At 33.5% G+C, this 22,181-nt stretch overlaps 4 protein-coding genes across 5 annotated transcripts; 2 read left to right on the top strand and 2 right to left on the bottom strand.

The window, feature by feature from the left end:
• Nucleotides 1–131: 131 nt before the first annotated feature.
• On the top strand, nucleotides 132–7,552 carry LOC110816958 (mannan endo-1,4-beta-mannosidase 2-like). Its single transcript, XM_088221238.1, has 6 exons — nucleotides 132–353; nucleotides 743–1,243; nucleotides 2,645–2,842; nucleotides 3,911–4,033; nucleotides 4,432–4,643; nucleotides 6,978–7,552. Exons 2-6 carry the CDS (start codon nucleotides 881–883, stop codon nucleotides 7,381–7,383), a joined length of 1,302 nt encoding a protein of 433 aa, XP_088077364.1. The 5' UTR covers nucleotides 132–353; nucleotides 743–880; the 3' UTR covers nucleotides 7,384–7,552.
• Nucleotides 7,553–8,503: 951 nt separating this feature from the next.
• On the top strand, nucleotides 8,504–13,535 carry LOC110816899 (alpha-L-arabinofuranosidase 1-like). Of its 2 annotated transcripts, XM_088221235.1 has the most exons (18): nucleotides 8,504–8,988; nucleotides 9,401–9,597; nucleotides 9,740–9,794; nucleotides 9,930–10,129; nucleotides 10,206–10,327; nucleotides 10,412–10,565; nucleotides 10,700–10,769; nucleotides 10,887–11,032; nucleotides 11,108–11,153; nucleotides 11,270–11,322; nucleotides 11,435–11,579; nucleotides 11,780–11,898; nucleotides 12,003–12,074; nucleotides 12,159–12,259; nucleotides 12,398–12,454; nucleotides 12,564–12,762; nucleotides 13,073–13,207; nucleotides 13,318–13,535. In XM_088221235.1, exons 2-18 carry the CDS (start codon nucleotides 9,430–9,432, stop codon nucleotides 13,414–13,416), a joined length of 1,941 nt encoding a protein of 646 aa, XP_088077361.1. In that variant the 5' UTR covers nucleotides 8,504–8,988; nucleotides 9,401–9,429; the 3' UTR covers nucleotides 13,417–13,535. The 2 variants fall into 2 exon arrangements, with proteins under 2 accessions (XP_088077361.1, XP_088077363.1); XM_088221237.1 differs by lacking the exon at nucleotides 8,504–8,988 and having other exon boundaries at nucleotides 9,216–9,597.
• A 694-nt stretch (nucleotides 13,536–14,229) lies between these two features.
• Nucleotides 14,230–15,238, bottom strand: LOC110816981 (uncharacterized). The gene has a single exon (XM_022045368.2). It carries the CDS (start codon nucleotides 15,012–15,014, stop codon nucleotides 14,415–14,417), a length of 600 nt encoding a protein of 199 aa, XP_021901060.1. The 5' UTR covers nucleotides 15,015–15,238; the 3' UTR covers nucleotides 14,230–14,414.
• A 4,678-nt stretch (nucleotides 15,239–19,916) lies between these two features.
• Nucleotides 19,917–20,384, bottom strand: LOC110816898 (uncharacterized). Its single transcript, XM_022045245.1, has one exon. The coding sequence runs from the start codon at nucleotides 20,382–20,384 to the stop codon at nucleotides 19,917–19,919; it is 468 nt and encodes a 155-aa protein (XP_021900937.1).
• Nucleotides 20,385–22,181: the final 1,797 nt, after the last annotated feature.

Here is a 22,181-nt window from a genome sequence, read left to right as displayed (position 1 = left end):
ATTTATAACAGAGATTCAAAATAACAAGTTTTATTACTTATTTAATTAAATTTAAATTTGTAAATTTTTTATCTAAAAATAAAAATTTTAAAGACCATATCACTAAATCACTTGTGTAAAGAAGAAGAAGAAGATTAAAGCTTACAAAAGTCTCACTGCACATGCCAAGAAGAGGTGTTGGAATTTGCAAATTTTCTGTTCTCTTTCCTTTTTATCTTTTCATTTTCCATGTTTTTCTTTTTGTAACTGTGAGATAGTGGAAAAATTATGGAGAAGACATACTTGGCCCATTGAAATTGAATAGACTTGTTCAGTGGCAATATTAAAATTGAAGAAAACATGGAGCAAATCAGGTGAGTGCATAGATCTGATTCAATAAACAGCTCTTTGATACCAACATTCCACCACACACACACACACACCCACTTATCTAAATCTTCACCGTCCCAAAAACGAAAAACCTCAATCTCTTCACCCTCTCTCCTCATTATTTACAGTCTTCAGTACTAACCTTCTATTTTCTGCTTTCATTGTTAACCATGCGTTTTGACTTGAATTGAACCTTCTTTGTCTTCATCATCTGTTAATGTCCCGAAATCCTTGCTAACCCACCGCAGTGGTTGATCCCCATTGAGTACTATTAAACTTGATTTTTGTTACCAAAGTGGGTTTAGGGTTGAGAGGGATCTGGGTTTTCATAGACTGGCTATTTTGGTAATCTTTCTTCACATCTGGGTTTCAGACATTATGATCATATCTGGGTATCAATCAATTTGGGAGCTTTTTGAGCAGAGCCATAAGGGTATTCATTAATCCTTCTGGTACAATTTCCACAATTGGCGTTCAGTTTACTTCTCCTTTCTCCAACCCTAAATAAACGATGGTAGCTGCAGGAGGAAATGGGTTGTTATTCCCAATTCTAGGTTTTGCATCGTGTGTGGTTTTCATTTACATGTCCTTCAGTGATTTGTCTCTCAGTTATCACCATGAATCTGAGCTGAGTTTCGTCACCAGAAACGGGACACAGTTTATGGTGGACGGTAAAATCTTGTATGTCAATGGATGGAATTCTTACTGGTTAATGGACCATGCTGTTGATGAGTATAGCAGATATAGGATTGGCTCAATGCTGCAAGCTGGTGCTAAGATGGGTCTCACTGTATGTAGAACTTGGGCCTTCAATGATGGAGACTACAACGCTCTCCAGCTTTCTCCTGGTAGATTTGATGAGCGGGTCTTCAAGGTATTTGGATTCCCTAATTCTCAATGTCTTGTGTTGATTGTTGTACTATACATCTGTGTCATATTAATTTGCCCAAAATTTATCTGGCCCAGAAAAAAAACGAAATGTGGGAGTTTGATCTGGTGGTATATTATAGATTGGTGGTGGTCTTTTGTTTTTATGTATTTTCACTGCTGGGTATCTGCTTTTTCATTTATATTCCTTTAATTGAAGAGGTTTAGGCTGATACAAGGTGGTTGAGATGGAGTTACTTGCTAGATAATTTTTAAGAAATGATTGTAGACAATGCTGCATAATGATGTTGGTTTTTAATTTTTAAAGCGAGAATTCGGGTTGCATACTTGCTGGTGCTTGATTGATTTATCTGTATGCTTGTTTATCGACCGTGATATGGCTACCCGAATTAAGGAAATATATTAATTTTAACTTTCTTCTTGATTCTGGCTTGGATTTTGGATACTTGTTTGTGCTTCATTGATTTTTCTGTACATTTGATAACAATAAGAAAAAGGGCAGTAAAATTCGTTTGCCTCACTCTTATGGATTTATAGATGTTTTATTTCTCCTTCTTCTTTTCCAGTTTCAACCCTCTGCCACTTGTTGATTATTGTTCACTAATCCATGAATAATTGAAGCTACCTATGCTATAACAGAAAAGTTTTCCAGAATGCTTTTTTATTTCTAAATTAATTAGTTCTACCTATTAGCTATCTTCTATTTTAATAACTAATAATTTAGAGACCTTGGTGCTGTTCTAACTATTATTATTGTTTTATATATATATATATATTTTTGGTTGGTGGATATCTGTTTCTTTTTCTCCATTTTAGTTTTCAGAAAAGAACAGAACAGTCTTTTCTTGTAGATTCCTTTTCAATTGAGGTTATCTTGAGTCGACTTTGCTGAGATATAACTCCTGTCAAACAGCTTATGTATTGTTTTAATTTTTAAGTGAGACTCTTGATAGGATACTTGTTGGTGCCGACTTGATCATTTGTATGTTTGTCAAAGAGATGCTACAATTATCCTGGATCATGCATAAACAGAACACTCACGTTACTATGATGCCTTGAGAGAGTTCTTTTCCCTTCATTTCTTTCATGATTATCATTCATAGTTTGCATATTTTCTGCTAGTCAAGTATAGGATAGGTGTAGCAATAAGGATCCACAAAGAGGAAATATTTCCTTTCCCTAAAATCCGCAAAATAGATGCAGTGCTTAATTTGCAACTTTCATAATTTTTTTGTTGTCTATTGTTTATATTGATATGTACAGCTATGAGAAATTCTAATTACCCATGCTATGATAGATTTAATTTTCCCGGAATGCTTTACCGTTTCGATTCTTATCTTTTCAACATATTTGCTGTCTTCCATTTTAACAACTAATAATGTAGCAGGCATTGGACCATGTCATTGCAGAAGCAAGAAAGCATGGTGTTAGGCTGCTTTTGAGCTTGGTTAATAATTTGCAAGCATATGGTGGGAAGACTCAGTATGTCAAGTGGGCATGGCAAGATGGCGTTGGTTTAAGCTCTTCCAATGATTCCTTCTTCTTTGATCCATCTATTCGCAGATATTTCAAGAATTATGTTTTGGTATGGGTTCATCTACTTTCCATGAAACTTGTAGCGTTGTTCCTCTTGATCTTGGTTTTGAGTATATTCTTCTTATTTCGTGTGGCAGTACATGATGTTGTCTCTAAGTTTCTGCATAGAACCCATGGATAAATTGTTAAACGATAGGTACTCGATAAATTGTTGTTAGAACTACAAACAGAAGGCAAGATTTGAGAAACACAATTAGACTCTTTGACTGTACATATCTCCCTGTGTTTAAAGAATTTGAATCGTCAAAAAGAGGCTGAACAGTGTTCTTTGCTCCTTTTCAAGCAAGGTTCTTTGCTTTCCCTGTTTCTTTTTTCCTCTTCAAGAAACAAATTGGGCTAACAGGGTCTAGTTTTTTTTTTTTTTTAAATATTTTCTTCCTGGGGTATGTTTACTTTTTAAAAAAATTTCTTATTAAAACACGATGGTCTCAAAAGTAGCATGTAATAATTAACCGAAGATGTCTTGTTAGACATCATGGAAAAGTCATGATTCAGGTAATACGATGACAGGGAATAACTATGATTCAGAAAATCAAAAAATGAAAAGCGCATCACAATTCAAGGAATGAAATTGCTTAATGCATCAAAGTTCAAGGATCGAGTCTGCTTATGAGTCCTGTGACAAACTTGTGAACCATTATAGAGGCGGCAGTGGCAATTAGATCAAGATAATGGGGTTATCTTTACGGGATATTCTATGAAGACCCTCTATTGAGTTTGTCTTTTAATCAGACTTCTAAGGCGAATAACACCTTTTCCCTTATGCTTTCAAAGATGAGTGAGAAATCAATATTTTTCACCAAGCATAAAGCACTCCTAAGAGAAATTATGCAAGATAGATTTCACAAATCACAATTATCAATTTGAGAGTTTATCAATAGGTCATGGCGTAGTGCATCAAGTTAGCCTGTTGTGCCAGCTATATGCCTACAAGAACATTTAATACAATGCATTTAACTTGTCGATCTTGTTTTGCATCTTGTGATAATCGTTGATTGTGTATCTTTCCATGTTGCCGTAAGATTTTTACTAATTTGTTTCCACTTCTTTTTTTTAGACTTTGCTGACTAGGAAGAACACAATCACAGGAATTGAATATAGGAATGATCCCATCATCTTTGGATGGGAGTTGATAAATGAACCTCGTTGCATGTCTGATCCTTCTGGTGACACTCTTCAAGTGAGTTATGAAATCCTTCCTTTTTTTGGTAGTTTTCAACTGTACAACATTCTGAGAGCCAACTGAATTCTAACTGGCGTATTTGTTCTTCTAAAGATATTCAAAATTTGAATTGAGTAATTGCTACAATTTTGACTGGTCTCTTTTGTCCCAAACTTTTTCCGTTCTTCCTTTCTATTTAATTTTTGAAGAGGTTGTTGGGTTAGGTCTTGATACATTGGGGATGGGATGGGATTATTTCTCCATAAATATAAGTTTGTATGAGAGAAGTTTTTCTTGTGAAAGTGCTAACGTAATTAGCAGAGATAAAAGTCCAGAAAACATCTTCCTTTTTTTTTGCATATGTGAAATGGCTAGGCTTTTCTTTTCTAATTATGCTATCTGAGTATGAATTGCAGGACTGGTTAGATGAAATGTCTGCTTTTGTGAAATCAATTGACAACAAACATCTCCTGACAGTGGGTTTGGAAGGATTCTATGGTCCTAAAAGCCCAAAAAGGTTAACAGTGAATCCAGAATTCTGGGCAGCAACCCTTGGAGCTGATTTTATTCGCAATTCCGAGATTGCAAATGTCGATTTTGCGTCTGTTCATATCTACCCTGACCACTGGTAAGTAGCGTGGTTCTTTCCCCTGTGTGAATTTGCTTCCGTGAATAAGTAATCCTATCTTAAGATCTGTTCTAGAGATGAAAATGATATAGCATAGTGAAATAGATTTAGACAAATAAAAAAGTTGGAGATAAATCAAATACGAAATCAGAGGATGGGCAACAACCATAATTAAAGAGATTGGTTAGAACCATAATCACAAGATTGTCACAAGATATCTGCAACCACAATTGCAAAGATGTACACTCAATTCAATGAGCAAAAGTCAAGTTCTTACACATAGCAGTATTCTTAACAAGAATGAAGCACCATGTATTTATATGCTGTCTATATAATGTAATATGACCAGAATACTTATATAAGAAAATAAGAAACTAAGACTTCTAACTGAATAAGAAACAAAATTCCTAAACCAATAACAGACCTATTTAACAGTTTTAAATAAGCTAAATATCTTTGAAGATACATATGGTTTATAATTGCATAAATCTCTTCTAATATTGAAATGTATCCATTATGGGATAACCATATTTTACAACATTCCCCAACTCAATAAAAATTTGTACTTGAGTTTTCAAATGTCTAAGCAACAAGAAAGTGAAAGCTTAGACACGTCTTCCAAAGAACTGAAATCCAAACCTCAGGTTGTCTTCAGGAAACATGGATGTTCCGCATAGTGGGCATTCCAAAGGTTTAGTGAGCAGAACATGCATGACAAGATACAAAGAGGGAAGAATCACTGAACTTTTGCTTCTCACTAAAAGGAGCTATAAACCTTTTTTGTGTAACCTCCTCAGGTCGGGCCTTATTCTTCTCCATGCTTTGCAAACAAACTATGACACCGGCATCTTCAACCAGAAAGAAACAATTTCTTAAGTAGAATTTGCATATTTCATAATCTCCCCAATTACCTTATCTATATCTTGCTCTCTTAAGCTAGGTGTTCAATGGTAATGAGATAATCTGGCTCTGTAGAAGGAGATACCTCTTGCTTATGGTGGTCACTACATCATTATAGTTATGCAGGAAAGTGCCTTATAGTTTATTGCCTGCGGTAGTTGAGCTTTGTAGCATAACTTTCAAGGACTCTCCCTACTATCTTATAGGCAATTGGCATAACTTTTATGGTGTGAACACTATGTAGGAGTGTAGAAAGCAACTTTATTGAAGTTTCATTTTCTTGTAAAAGAGTCATAATTGCATTCTTGTAGGAGAGAACAGTCTTCCTTTAAGGTCGTATAGAGTTTAGGACGTGCTTGAACATTTCTGCAATGTATCTTTCACAATTAAAATCTATCATCACTAGATGTAGCCTAAGTCACGTAATTCTTTCAAAAATTAAGATCTCTTTGACATGTGATTACATCATTTTATTAGTTAATATTTTAAATATAGAGACAATCAACTTTGAAAAACTTGTTCATTTGCGCATCATCATCTTGGTACGAGGTGCAATTACTCTAATTAGCTCAGGTATTTAATAAGTACTCTAAAGATTCACATGGATATTTGAATGCTTGAGAAGGTAATTGTCAACCAGTGCTTTTAATAATACACAAACTGCATCTTGCATCAGCATGGATGGGTTTGGATACGGAACTTTGGGAGACATCTATTATCTAAATCTAGAATGCTAAGAAATTTATTAGTCAAACGAGGAGGATGTGCAAGCATGTGACAGATGTCCATGAACCACTTTCCAAGCCCTTTATTAGAGACAACATGAAATTGCTAAAATGTACTCAATTCTCTTTCCGACGAAGACAGTTAAAAATGGCATGAATACATTTTAAATCAAATGACTTTAATTGAATGCATCAATAAACAATGACTTTCCAACTGGTCAATCTGCTAAAAAATTATAGAGTACGAATTTGACCAACTGGCCTCAGAAAGTTAAAAGACTATACCAAAAAAACATTAAGAATCTGTGTAAACAGGACAAGAACTGGTCTGGTCAAATTGGCAAGGTCAACTCTATGAAATGGAGCGAACTAGGTTTAGAATGAAGATAGAAAAATAGAAGATAAATCCAATTCAATCAACCACATTATTGGATTGCCACAACCATAGTTAAGAAGTTGTTAGACACTTAATTCAGTGAGAAAATTTTACAGCCTTTTATTCATAAGCAGTCTTCTTGATGATGAAGAAGCACTTATGTCTCTTATGGTATCTACATAGCTTAATATGACTAAAATACTTAATAGGAAAATAAGGACAAGTCAAGGTTATTTGTCTATTCTTTGTATGTTGATTTTGCATGATCTTAGCCAACAGGGGATATGACTTAAGGCACTATTATGATATAAACCATTTGTTTATTTGTGTTAGGTTTCATGTGCAAGAGTTTGAAGAGAAGCTGAACTTTTTGTCCAAGTGGATGCTTTCTCACATCGAAGATGGTGACAACGAATTGAAGAAGCCAGTTATGTTCACTGAATATGGGTTGTCAAACCTAAACAAAGACTTCGAACAATCCCAGCGTGACAGGTTCTACAAAACTATCTTAGACACCATTTACAAATCTGCAAAAAGAAATGGGTCTGGAGGCGGTGCCCTTGTCTGGCAGTTCTTGATTGAAGGAATGGAAGAATTTAATGATGATTTTGGAATGGTGCCATGGCAAAGGGCAGCAACCTATAAACTGTTTACAAAGCAATCGTGCAGGTTGACAAAACTCCCGGGCTCGGTGCTACAAAATAAAAACTTGAAAGAACTGTGTTCTAAGAGACCCTGAAAAGGTGATTCTTCCATCTCAAACAATAATTCTTCTCTGGGTACTGATTCACTTTTCTGGTATGGGGTTATTCAAGGGAAACACATAGGTCTACTGTTTTTTTTTTTTCTTTTTGTTTACTGTTGTGTAACCCAAGCACCTATATATATATAAGTTGAGATTGATTAAAGTAGGTGTGAATATAAGAGCTTTGAATTTGCAACTTTGCAGCAAAGATTCAAATTGTTTGTAGTGCCTTATAGTTGGCATAAGGAAATATGAATCCAGTAGTTCCTAGTAAGTTTACATTTCAGCTGATGAGCATATATGATAATGTTAGAACCCTTAACTCAGGATGCTTTTGAGTTAACTTGGAATTGTAGTCTTAAATCTTTCAAGCTACTGGCTGAAGAAAAAAAGAATTTCGAAACACCATGTGGCGAATTCTTTTGGTCCGGAAGCAGAAACAGTCCGATCTTCGACCCAATTCGATTCTAAACAGATCAATATCCTAACTAGCTATTTCTCGTAAAGGCTCAGTTTTTGCAGCACCCAGAGGCCAAAAGAAAATCCACTATTATTTTTGTGTAAATAATTTATTATAAATAATTTAAATTTTTATTAATTATTACATATAAAATAGTATAAGTTGTGTTAAATTATTTATAATTTGATAGTTTATGTATAAATATAATGTTCTATTAAAAAAAAATAAAAATTAAGAGTAAATAACAAGGGTAATTTAATAATAACTATATTATATAAAGGATAATTAGCATTTTTAACAAAAAAAGTGCTTAAAATTTTAAAAATTTAGAAATTTATTATAAAACTGTTACAAAAATGATAATTAGCATATGTTAATATATAATATCTGATTATAAGATTATAATATATAAATATTATGGATTAAATTATAATAAATATTAACTTTTAGAAATTAATTTAATAATAAAAGATATTTAATAATGTGTGACCAAAAATAAAATACAATTTTTGCAATTAAATTTATTTTATAATTCGCTTTTTATTTAGTTGGACAGAATTACCCTTCGCAAATTTATTTTTTCTCTAAATTGCCCTCCTATAACTACCTCCCGAATCAAACTCCAAGACAATTTCACACTCTCCGCCCCACTGGAGCTCTGTAGCCTTCCACTTCATTCATGCCTTAAACCATAATCGATATTGTAAAGGAGCAAGTTAAGAGCAAGAAATGCAGGCTTACCAGTGCGCTTGCAAACTTAGTGCTGGAAGGACGACAATGGCGGATCCTAGCGGTGAGGGTTGGAGAAGAAGAGGTTTGAATTTGGCGTCTGAAAGTTTTATTTATCTCGGAAATTTTGCTACTCATTGGGTTATCAGGTCTGTGGCAAAAGCTCGATTTCAAATTTGAGGTTGAAGCTGATTAGGATACGGATAGAAGTAGAAAGAAGAGTTCTAGCTTTAGTCGAATTTGAAGATAGCAGGGAAAGCCACGGAGTGATGTTTATGGATAGAAGTAGAAGGAAGAGTTCTAGATCTAGTCGAATTTGAGGTTAGCAGGGAAAGTCCCGGAGTGATCCTATCACTTAAAGAGTTAATGGATAAGCCTGTTCATCGCCTTCAGTCATCAAGAAGAGGAAGGTTACCTGATCAAAACATACTTCTACGTTTAAAATATTCGGATAATGATTTTATCTCTGCACGTTCTTACACTGAATCGGATTTTATTCGATATCAATCTCTTATAATATATAATAATATATAATATAATGTTTCGCTGAGTGATAATTGATATTGATAATTTATACTTGATAAATGATAATTGATAATTGATAATTGATAATTATAAGTGATGATGCTACACATAAACGCCATCGTTGTATCTATAGACTTCTATTATAACGAAAACATCTGTATTTTATTTTTGATTATTAAACTTTCCTATTTCTAGTTCATTTGTACTTCTATCTGGACGAATTTTATTCGAACAAAAACGTTTCTGGAATTGTATATAAATACACCTTCCCGGTTTCGTTTGTTCCATGTAAAACAGTCTTTCATCGTGAGCTTGGTGAAGTAGCAATGGCTTCCAAAATTTCTTGCTTGCTCCTTCTCTTTGTAGCGGCTTCTTGCGTCTATCAATCTTCTGCTCTCCACGCTGCAAAAAACCAGACTGCATGGCTGACTGTAGATGCCTCTGAAGGGAGTGGCCGTCTCATCCCTGAAACTCTCTTTGGAATATTTTTTGAGGTTTATTTTAATTGCCAGCTCAAGAATTTCTTCCAGTTCCTTGTGGCTTTGTTTTCAATATATTACCAGCAGAGAAGAAGAATTAAATTTTCTTTTCTTGACGTATGCTCTTATTTTTCGTCCTTTTGTCTTGTTAATGCAGGAGATCAATCATGCGGGAGTTGGTGGGCTATGGGCCGAACTTGTTAGCAACAGAGGTGATTTTTATTTCGTTTCTTAGAAAAGAAGAGAACGAGCATTCTTGTTTGAAATTAGTTCAACTGATTTTATGAAAATCTTTTTTGTTTCTTGTGCTTTCTGGCTTATGTTACTTATTGATGTTTTGGTTTCAGGATTTGAAGCTGGGGGCAGTAGCGTCCCTTCCAACATTGATCCTTGGACCATCATCGGAGATGACTCATCTGTAATTGTATCAACAGACCTCTCATCACCTTTTGACAGCAACAGGGTTGCTCTCCGGATGGATGTGCTCTGTGACAGTGACTGTCCCCCTCGGGGAGTTGGTGTCTATAATCCAGGTTACTGGGGCATGGTGAGAACTGGTTTATACTTTTTACATACAGGCTTAGCGATTTCATGTTCTGTGAACTCTCTTTCTTTTTCTACAGAATATTCAAGGAGGCAAGAAGTACCAAGTGGTCCTTTATTTGCGTTCATCAAGGGAAACTAGTGTGGCTGTATCATTGGCAAGCTCGAATGGCTCAGAGATTCTAGCTTCTGCTAATATTACGTATAAACCACATTAAACCCTGATCTGACAATTGCGCAATAGTTTTTGTTAGTCTATAGTTGATTTTCTTTTGTGTTCTTGCAGAGTTGCTAGTTCTGATGTTGGAAACTGGACAAGGAAGGAGTTTGTTTTGGAGGCCAAGGGAACAGATCCTCATGCAAGGCTTCAATTGACAACAACAACAAAGGGAGCACTATGGTTTGATCAAGTATCGGCCATGCCCTTGGATACTTACAAGGTATGTTCCATGCAATCATTAAATATATATCCTTTATTTTCATACTGGCATCTTTCCTTTCTTGTACTGCATCAATATTATCAAATTAGTACTTGTCTGATAAAGTATTTTATATGGTGCTTATGTTCTCACAGGGACTCGGTTTCCGTAATGATCTGTTTCAAATGCTTGTGGATATAAAACCTCGATTTTTGAGATTTCCAGGTACATATACATACTTTACATGGAAACATTGAATTTGTTGTTTGATTCTCTTCTGCCTTAAATTTATTGTCTGTACTGTAATATTGTTTATTTTTTGACTTAAATTTTTTGTGTTAGGTGGCTGCTATGTTGAGGGAGAATGGTTAAGAAATGCTTTCCGCTGGAAGGAGACAATTGGTCCTTGGGAGCAGAGACCCGGACACTTTGGTGATGTTTGGAAGTACTGGAGTGATGATGGACTTGGTTACCTTGAGTATCTTCAGGTAGATATTCTCTCATTTTTTGTGGTTGTTGGGTTTATGTAGATAAACTGAAATTTATATTTATTCTTCCTGCAGTTAGCAGAGGAGCTTCATGCAGCACCAGTATGGGTTTTCAACATTGGTACTCAGGACATTCTTATCTTTTTTCTTTTTACTGGTTTCTCAGCGCGCTGCCCGACACACGCACAGTAGACTGTATGGTTGATTTCTTTCCCTTTTTTCTTGTTATTTTTACAGGGATCAGCCATAATGATGAAGTTAATACTACAGCTGTTTTACCTTTTATACAAGTATGTCTGCATTTTTTTTTTCTTTTGGTTTGTCTGTTGCTAACTCACAACCTTATCTAATTCAATTCAAGTAAATTTTATCGTTTGTAGTGACACAATGATTGTTTTACAGGAAGCTCTTGACAGTATTGAGTTTGCTAGAGGTGATTCTAATTCCACATGGGGATCTGTTCGGGCTGAATTGGGACATCCAGAACCCTTTGACTTGAAATATATTGCACTTGGGAATGAGGATTGTGGCAAACCTAATTACAGAGGTTTCTTTGCTCTTTTAATCTTTTGTATATAAATTCTCTTTCTTATTTATTGCCATGTTTGTTCATGAAATGGCCAAAATAGTCGCTTAACTTTACTCCTCAGGCAATCTTGCCTAAAGATTTTGCAAATGTTTTATTACATTCTAGATTACAAAAGATGATTGTTTGGACACTCACATACATGTTTTTTGAGTGATCAGGAAATTATGTCCGCTTCTACAATGCTATAAAAGCTGCCTATCCCGATATCAAAATGATATCAAATTGTGATGCATCAGAAAAGCCATTGGATCACCCAGCAGAGTATTATGATTATCATGTAATTATCCTCACCAAGCTTTTGGGCTTCTGTGCATTATTGTCTTTAATATGTTGACATTTGAAAGTGTTTAATCATTGATTTTCTTTTGATTCCTTTGCCAGAAATATACAAATGCAAGCGACATGTTTTATTTGGCACATAAATTTGACCTTACATCACGAGAGGGTCCAAAGGTATTGTGATTTGCCTCTCTTACAACTGTGGAATGTCTTGGTAGGAAATAACTTGTTAATATTCATGTCATTCTAACTTTTCAGGCCTTTATAAGTGAATATGCTGTTACTGATGGTGCTGGTAATGGTACCCTTCTATCTGCTGTTGCTGAAGCTGGATTCCTCATTGGGGTTGAAAAGAATAGGTTTGCTTTAGTAATTCACACGAATATTTTTTTTGCAAATTTGCTATGATATATATAAGTGATATATATAGCCTACACGTATAGTGTATTATGCGAAAGATGTTAAACTAATAAAAACTCTTTTTCCCTCCACTACAGTGATATTGTTGAGATGGCAAGCTATGCTCCACTTTTTGTGAATGTCAATGACAGAATGTATTTTACTCTTCTTTCTTTTTCTACCTATTTAAAGTTTATGCCTTTAAGAAATTGATTGTTTATATTTAATGTTGATTATTGACTTGATAACTTTTTCGCGATAAAGGTGGACACCAGATGCCATTGTCTTTGACTCCTCCCGCATGTATGGAACCCCCAGCTACTGGATGCAACAATTTTTCAGAGAATCAAGTGGAGCAACTCTTCTTAATTCAACACTTCAGACCAACTCCTCTGATTCACTTATTGCAGATGCAATTACTTGGAAAGATACAAACACTGGCAAGAACAATATTAAGATAAAGGTATATTTTGCTAATTCTATTGCACCTGTACTTGTCGTCCTCGAGTTTAATTATATGGTCTTATGATACCAATTTTATTTTATACTCTGGAATAACCATGTACTAGTGCCACATTCAAATTCGGTGCACATCCATGTCCGATGTAGATTTTGAACAATCATGAACCATAATATACCAAATGTCTGTATCACATACAAAAATATGTGTACATCCATGTCTAATGTTCAATTAATTTCTTACTCAAAGCATTACTCCACGTACATATCTATATATACAAATGAACCTTTCTTTGATGAAACAATTGTTGCAGATTGTAAACTTCGGATGGAAGCCAGTGATTCTCAAAGTTTCTTTGAGTGGAATTGATTCAAACTTTTCATGGACACAGACTGAGTTAACATCTTGTAACGTGACGGATGAGAACTCTCTTGATGAACCAGACAAGGTGATTAAATGTCTTCTTAGTTTCCTCTCAATATCAAACATGTTCCTCCTTTTTGTTGATTGAATCTTTTGTGATGTTTAACCACGACGATAAAATTTTTCTTATCGCAGATCGTACCTCGCGTCACTCAACTGGGTAATGTCGGAGAGGATCTGACGTTTTTACTCTCACCACATTCTATTACTTCGTATGATCTAATGAAGAATTAGCTCTATTATTATATTTTAGGATTAGCTTATGTTTTAGCTTTCTTTTTATTTCAAACAAATTTAGATATTGGATGTTGTTATTCAATTATTATTGAATAATATTTATTTATTTATAGTTTTATTGTGTCTTTATGCATGGAATCCAATATCATATATATATATATATATTTATATATTCTTCTAACTAAATAGATCTTATTAACATGGAATCCAATGTCTAGTATGTTTGTATATAGTTATATTTATGTCTATACGTATTGGGTCTAGACTAACTATTTCTTTATTAAAATTTTAATATTTTTCCTTCTTGTGAAAAGTTATGAATTCTGCTACACCACCATCTACTTTTTCATTGGATTATTGGTTTTTTTTTTTTTTACAAAAAATTATAAATTTGAATTAAATTGAATTGTTAATAATTTTTTATAAAATTTTAATTTAATTTAATTTTTTAAAAAATTTATTATAATTAATTTATATTTATTATTTAATTAATAAAATATATAAGTTTTTTAATATTTTTTAGTTATTATAATTTAATTTTTAATAATCTTTTGTGATAACTTAATTTTTTTAACTTTTTTTAATTTAATTTTTAATAAAAAAATAAAGTAATTTAAAAAATAACTTTAATTAATTAAATTTATAACAATTAAAAGTACATCTATTATTATAATAATTTATTAATTATTAATTTTATTATTTAAGTAATTTCAGGATTATTTTATTTTATTTTTCATTTAAACATTAAAAAATAATGTTTAAACTAAATTATAACAAAAGAAAATAATAAAATTAAATTGAAACTAAATATAAAACTAATTCAATAATTTACTATTTAATTAATAACAGAAATGTACAAGAAAATCTCACATTTCTCCATTACTAAGAACTTCGAAAAAACAAAAACTCCTAAAAATTCAAGAAAAACAGTGATTCATCATCGCAAATCCGCCATGGCCGACACCCTTCCAGCTCCGAAACCTAACTGATCAATTTCAACTCTCTCTCAACTTTGCCAGTCTCGGAGATTTTCTGATCCTACTCTTCTCCTTCCCCACTTTCTTCCCCTCATCGCCGTTAACTTCACCTCTACTCATCTTAACCCTAACCTTTCCCCTCTCTTTCTGATCCGCCACTCGATCAAAATCCTCTCCAAGCTTCCTAACAATCCCCTTCACTCGCTTCTCCACCTCGCCGTCAATTTCATCATCTTCCCCGTTCAAATCCAACAACCTCCGCCTTTTCACAGCAACTGGAGCCGGCGGCTGCGATTCCGACCCGACCCTCTTTTGAACCCGACACGATCTCTTTTTTGCTTTGGGGCTTTTCTTCTTCTCGAGCTTCTCTCTCTGGATGCGGAGCTTGTTGATGTTTCCCTCGATTCGGCCCTGTAGACGGAGGCGATTGACGCTGAGTCCACCCATGGACCAGTGAGCTTCCTTCGCCCAGGAGAGAAGCGGATCGGCAACCGACAACGGAGGATCGATCCGCTCGTCGTTGAACTGTGGGTTGGTGTAGATTCGAGGACGAGGGAGGCTGCTGCCGTAGAATTTGCAGGGCTGGATTCCGGTAGCTTTTTCTGCAGGGACCACCATGGTTGATTGAGGTATTTCTCGCTGGGGGAATTTGTGTGAGAGAGTTGATGAAGTGGGGAAAATGATGGGTTTATATCTGTAATTGAAAATGGCGAGGTGTAGAAGATGTTGGCGGCAAGATTTGGCGGGAGAGTTTTCAGAAATTTGCCGCCAGTGAATTATTCTTTTTTTATTTATTTATTTACTTTTTCTGAGGGTTGGGAGAGGTGGAGATAATCATGCGACTCGCTTTGGTAAATTAAAACCAAATCTGATTTTGTCGAAAAATTCTGTGCACACACACACACGCACATATATATATATACACACACACATGATATTCATGTGTCTGCTTATATATGTATATATATATATATATGGAAAATGGTATTTTATTTTATGGAAAAAATATTAAGTTGAGATTTTGACCATTAAAACTCAATCTGATTTCCTACCTTTTACAAATATTATAATTATATTTTTTAAAATATATATTTTTAAAATGTATTCATAATTAGATTAAGAATAAAAATAATAATAATAATAATAAATATTGAAAAATTACGGCTCTTAACATTCATGAATCACTGTTATATAATATTAAATTAAACCTCTATAACAGAGTAATTAGATGACTAATCATGCATTATATTTTTCTTGTATAACTAGATAAATATATATATATATATATTGTAGTAAAATTATAACTATCTCAAAATCATTATTACAATAGAACGAAACTAAATTCACTGTTTGTTTATAAAAAAAATTGAACCAATTTTTTTGTGAAAAAACTTAAGATTGCGAAGAAACTTAGCACGGACGTAGTCGAATTTTCTAACCTAATTTTACTTAATTTAGTCATTGATCCAAAAATATCGAACCGTTATCGGTAAAAACGAACTATTAAAACTTACTATCCCATTCCCCTACCTAATTTCTTTTTAGTTCATGTAAACCTAACCATTATAACAAAAACAAAAGTCAAACATTATTCGACCTATTCCAATAAATTCATTAACCAATTCTCTTTAGATAGTTCAAAGAAGCTAGACCGTTATCTTAGCACCTTAACTTTAGGGATGGCTAAGGAGGTGGGTTATTCCTTAATTTGTCGCTGTCGTTTTTGTTAGGAGCTATTAAATAGATAAAGAATAAGAAATATGGAACGAGTATGAGCAAAAGAAAAAAATATTCATTACGGATACAAGGCAACTGTGGATAAATCAATACCTATTCCATTTGCTAACCTAGATGACTAACAACTTGACTTTCAACCACTTCGACCCATTTGAATCTCCCAATTTATTTTTTATCTCATGATTCTTTGACAATGGTGAGGCAGAGGAAGATATGTTTTAGGTTGATGGTTTGGCTCTTCCAGCCTAGTTTTGAGATTATGTAATACCCGATCCCAAATTCTAGTCTGGGATCAATTTTGGTATTTTAAAAATAAATAAAAAATTAATTATAAATTAATTATTATTCAATTTTATTAAATTATTAAAAAAAAATATGTAGGGATGTAATTAAAAGCAATTTTGAAAAAAAAAAGAGTGAAAATTTGAATTCCGAAGTGTCTTTGAGAGAAAAATTGAAAACAGGAGGTTAAAGTATAAATAGTAAAAGTTCGGTCACGTAGGACTGTCCAATCAATAGCTCCAATAAATCGGAGCACGCCGTGTGGCAAGACACGCTAACGTCGGTATCACGTGGGAGGCCACGCGGGCGATCCGCGTGCCTTGAGGTCGGACGACCTAGGATCGAGCTTGCGCGTGTGGACGACTCTTATTCGTTCCCTCCTAAGGTGTAATCGAACGGACAAGATCAATTACAATGAATGGTCCAGATTCATTTCCTCCTTAGGTACAATTGGACAAACGAGATCAATTACGATGAATGGTTTAGATCGACGCGGGTTGGGTATAAATATTTCGCATCGCATGGAAGCCCAAACTTTAGCCGCCAGCCCCCGTCGAAGAAGAAGAACCAGACACCGGAGAACGAAGCTGACCACCGACAGCCAAAAAAGGTAACATTTCTCCCTACTTGCTCGGAATTCAATTACAAGCATCCATGTGGCCAAATTGGAGTAAGAGGGATGACGGATGAGCCGGACACTACGGGCAAAGTCCAACGAAGCTGTCGCAGCCAAAACCCAAAAATCCATTCGATGAGCCCCTTTCCGTTTTCTATTTCACGCAATTTTTTTATCATTGTGTTCACTGTCCTTTTCTGTACAAGTTAGCCGAAGAAGGAACCCCAGCAGCGAAGAAGGACCGGTAGAGCCGCTGCACTTGGTGACCCGGTAGGTTCAGTGTTTTTGGTGATTTTTCGGCCAATTGAGGCCCCCTAACATATTTTTCTGTAGGAGTACATGTAAAATCAGACAAAACCAGTCAGGCTAAGACAAATTGCCACCGTGGGCGACGGAGCCGGTGCCAGAACCCCAAAATCGGCCGGAAAGAGTTTTAAGCACCGATTTTAAATTTTTGGGGTACTTTTAGGTACGTGAAAAGTATTTTGGATTCTGCAAAAAAAAAAGACAGAAAATTTGATACCTGTTGGGAGACATAGTAAACAGTGCGACGTCTTGAAACTACCGATCCGGGTAAGGATCCCTCACCTTATTCTTATTTACAAAAAATTGAGACTTAACGATGTGTAATTTTGTATTTTTGTGAAAAGTTAGAAAATCTTTAAAATAATTACAGGTCATTAGTTGAGTCGGAATCGATTAGTTTATAATTGTCCTAATTTCCTGTTTGTTTTCTTATACTGTCCTACTTGCTTGTTATCGTATTGTGCATGTTCTTAATTTATAATTTCAATTGTATTATCGATTTATTTGGTTTATGTGGTTATCTGGTTACTCGATCTCTTGTTATGATAAGTTACATCGTCTGCATAAATGTAGTCTAATTGATATGTAAATATAATATGAGATATTAGTATGCATTTATTGGTTATTTTGCTTGATGAGAATCTTTATGTGAAAGACTTATTGGGTACCTAAAAAAAGGGTGGATGGGCCCAGTATATAGGGAACTCTACCGTGAACGTCATCTCAGTTAGACGGGGTTAGGAAGTCCCATACATGAAAAGTTTGAGAGATATGGTTCACTCTCGTACCGGATAGGGTATCGAGACGATGGAATATTTGGTGCCCATTACTGGACGGGGTATGAGGACGGTCGGTTAATTATTAAAATTGAATATTAGGTTCACGAGTATGGAGACATTCTTATGAATCTCTAAGGATACCAGTAAGCAAGTAAAAAAGAAAAATTATCGTCACTTGTTCTCTTATGTGTGAAAATGAAAAGTGGTATGAATATAAGTCTTTATAGGTTGCTTTTGGAAAACTTGTAACGGTATATATCAAACAAGTGTCTTTATGTTAAATGTATTTAATTAAAGTAAGATCTCTATTAGTTATTTTTCTGATTTTTACTAATATTCAATTTTTCGTATATGTGATTAGTGTGATATTCTTATTGGGTTAGTGTAACTCACCATTTCATTAACCATTTCAGATCAAGAAGATCAAGATCCAGATCCCGATCAGCAAGAGAGTTTTGAGTAGTTCACTCCCCGGACTCCCTTCAAGTACTAGTGAAGGTTGTTATAGGATGTTTATTTATTCATTTTTTTCCCTTTAATTACTGTCGTTTTTTAGAAGAAACATTCTCATAATCCTATTGAGTATTCTAAATTGTTGTGTAAGGAATGTAAACCATAACTCTATTATTCGCTTCCGCATTTAAATTATAAATTCATTTTCTTTAAGGTTCCGGACCTTTACAGATTACGATTCTTTAATGAATGTAAAGGAAGGCTCAATCTAGTCAATTGAGTTGTCTAGGTTGTGGGGTGCTCCATATCTTTGAGTTTCACACGAGTGGAATCGCCTTGTGCCAATATTTATATGTAAAAATAAATAATAATGGTTTTGACATAAAGATGGGCACAGGGCATGTATGGGATATGCTTGTTAGTTCCCATACCCATTCCACTAGAAAATGTATATACTCTCACACTTGTTCCATATCCATGAAGAGTTAAAAAAACTCTTTACCAACCATTCTTACACACCCTGTTCCTTAATCCATTCTCCCTCTGTTCACCACATCAATTCATTTTTTTTATTCTAACAAAATTTTGTAAATTATTTAAATAATTAATTAATATTTAATTAAAAATCTCAAGCATTAATAAAAATAAAATATAATTTCAAATAATATTATGACATAACTAAAACTCAACAATAAATATAAAATAATATAATTAAATAAATCATCTACTATAACTTTATATATATTTATCATCACATTAATTTTATTTTAATGTTAAAAGAATTATTCACAAAAATAATAACTAGTAATGAAATTGAAAATGTAATAATAAAAATATTTAATTATATATTATATAAATAGCATGGTTGAAAGGGTGAAACAAAGTATATAACTAGATCCACACTCGATTTATAATTAAATTTTTTATATATACTTGCCTCATAACTAGCTAATTACAAGCTTTTGCCTCATCACACGATTGACACATACGATCTCGATCTATAAATAATAGATATAAACAATATATGGCTGGATTAAAAAAAAAACACAAAACCTTAATTTGATGTTTCAAACTCAATGTACGAATTTAAAATTTAACAACGATTTTTTTTTTTCTATTATTGAAATTCAAACATATTTTTATTAATTATTCTCGTTCTTATAGATTGTATACATACAAATCCATATACAAGAATTTCTAACTCAATTCGAAATTTAGTAAACAAAGAACTTTTTTATCTCACTTTTCTTACTACCCTTTTCTTATCACCCCCTAAGCTCATCCCCCCACTTTCATTACTTAGTGCTCTAACACGCTGACACTATTTTCTTAATCATCGAGCTGTTTTCATGCATTGTTAGCCACTCGGCTGAAATCATTCAAAAGCTTTCTCACTATTCGCTTATTTACCAACCTACCAAATTCACAATCCTTTTCGCCTTCATTATCATCATCTTCATGACCTGAATACAAGAATCGACGACGTCTCTTTATTGCAATTGGAGCTGGAGGTGGTGAAATGGACTGAGACCTCTTTTGTGCCTTATTGGTTTTGCAATCAAAGCTCGTTTTTTTGATAAGCTTTTCATTCTTGTTGTTAAGCTTGTTGATGTTGCCCTCGATGCAATCTTCGAAGCGAAGATGTGTGTCATTAAGCCCCCCCTTGGACTTGTGTACTTCATTCGTACAAGAGTCTAGGGGGTCAGATGAAGGTGAGAAAGGGTCTAGTTGTTCTTTGTTGACTTGAGGGCTGAGGCTAGTCTCGTAAAACTTGTCAAATTGGATGTTGACAACTTTTTCAGCTGGGTCTACCATGATGGATTTTCTGTAGAAACTTTCGATGTATACGAGAAAAAGCCAAAAGAGAGATGTTGGTTGGTGTGAACAAAATGGTAGAATTATGCTATAATGAAAATGGTAATACACACAAAGGTTTCTGTAACAATATTTTGCACTAATATTGTAAAAATTTTGCTTCAATAATGTTTCGCTGTTAGAATTGAGTCAGTGTATGATTAATATATAGTGATTTTTTGAAAAAATGTACAGACAAACAGATAGAGAATATCTGCATTATATAGAAAATGTAATGAGTTCGGATTCTGAAAATTAAAATCAAATTGGATTTTGTTTATCAGATTTTTTACTTATGAAATTAAAGCCAAAAACCAGTACTATGCATCGCATTGATATCTAAATTGATTTTGTTCCTTCTCAAGCTCAAATACATTTCACACTTATTTTATATTTACGAAAGTCAAGATTTATCAAGCGTAAATGAAATAAAGTATACTTTTTTTCAATATGTCCTCTTAATCAAGATCAAATTTAAAAAAAAACTTGAATTTAAATATTGAGTTGAACTTGAATTTGATAGATTAATTATTTATGGCACCATCATAAGGGAACACGAAAAATTTTGATGATTCCAAAAAAAATCACTCCATATATTGTACTTTGGAATTTGTTAAAAAATCAATTTTTTAAATAGTAAAAAAAAATTATTTATTACTTACATGCATTATAGAATACATTTATAATAAAATTAAATATAAATTTGAAATATATTTTAATGTATAAAGTATTTATCATTCTAAATTTTTGAAAATTGAGAAAATCATGAGAAAAAATGAAACTTGGTATATAGTTTTATAATATGGGCCGACTCAACATGGACTTGGAAAAACAAGATTAGGTTGGTATATGACACGTGCAAAAACGAATATAACGGAACCGTTAAACTGCCGTTAAAGTGAACAAAAGTAAAAGCTACGGTCACGATGTGATCACCAGTGCCGGACAACGTACTTCCTTGTCACATCCGAATGTATCTTCAAAATATAAAATAAAATAAAATAAATATATAAATAAAAAAGATAAATTATTTAATTAATCTCACACATTTGACATTTCTAATAATTTTTATTTTGTTCGAATTTGGTAATTAACGTTTTTCTATTTGTTTCAAGCAAGTTGTTCCGCGGGTCGATCCGGGCGGAAGATATTGTCAGATGAAGAGTTTGACTGGAACAGTACATCTGTTAAAAGATAATGCAGACGTCTTAAGATGAATTCAACGAGAACAGAAATTTCGTGCGGAGCAAAAGGGTAAAAGTTCGTTTGATTACGATTTTTACTTGTTTCAAGTGCGTAATTTTATTTATATTTTTTAACGGAAAAAAATTAATATATAGAGATAAAAAATATGAGTTTGTTAAATAAAGTTTGAGCAAAAAGAAAAAAAAGACTACGCATTCTAAGAAAAGAAAAAGAAGCGCACAAAGAGTAAAGATGAAGTTCTAAGACATCTATAGCAACAACTTGATGTGATATAGATAAATGTTATAGTGTGTTCAAATTATAAAAGCAGTTTATATAGCAAAGAAAATATATACATACATATACTTACATGCATCTTAAAATTCATGTATCAATCTAAGTATACGCGTATCTTAAAATTCATACAACTATTATTAATGTATACATGCACCTTAACATAAATATGTACTGAAAAAAGTTTTAATACATTACTTTGCCAAAGAATTTTGAGGTGAAAGAATTCGAAAGTAATAACGACGATGGTAGTGATGAATATGGTGTCGTGGAAAAAAG

The sequence above is a fragment of the Carica papaya genome, chromosome 5 (genome assembly GCF_054855325.1).
Source record: "Carica papaya isolate Zhongbai chromosome 5, ASM5485532v1, whole genome shotgun sequence".
In the NCBI taxonomy this organism is placed as follows: domain Eukaryota; kingdom Viridiplantae; phylum Streptophyta; class Magnoliopsida; order Brassicales; family Caricaceae; genus Carica; species Carica papaya.
This window is presented reverse-complemented; position numbering and strand designations above follow the sequence as displayed.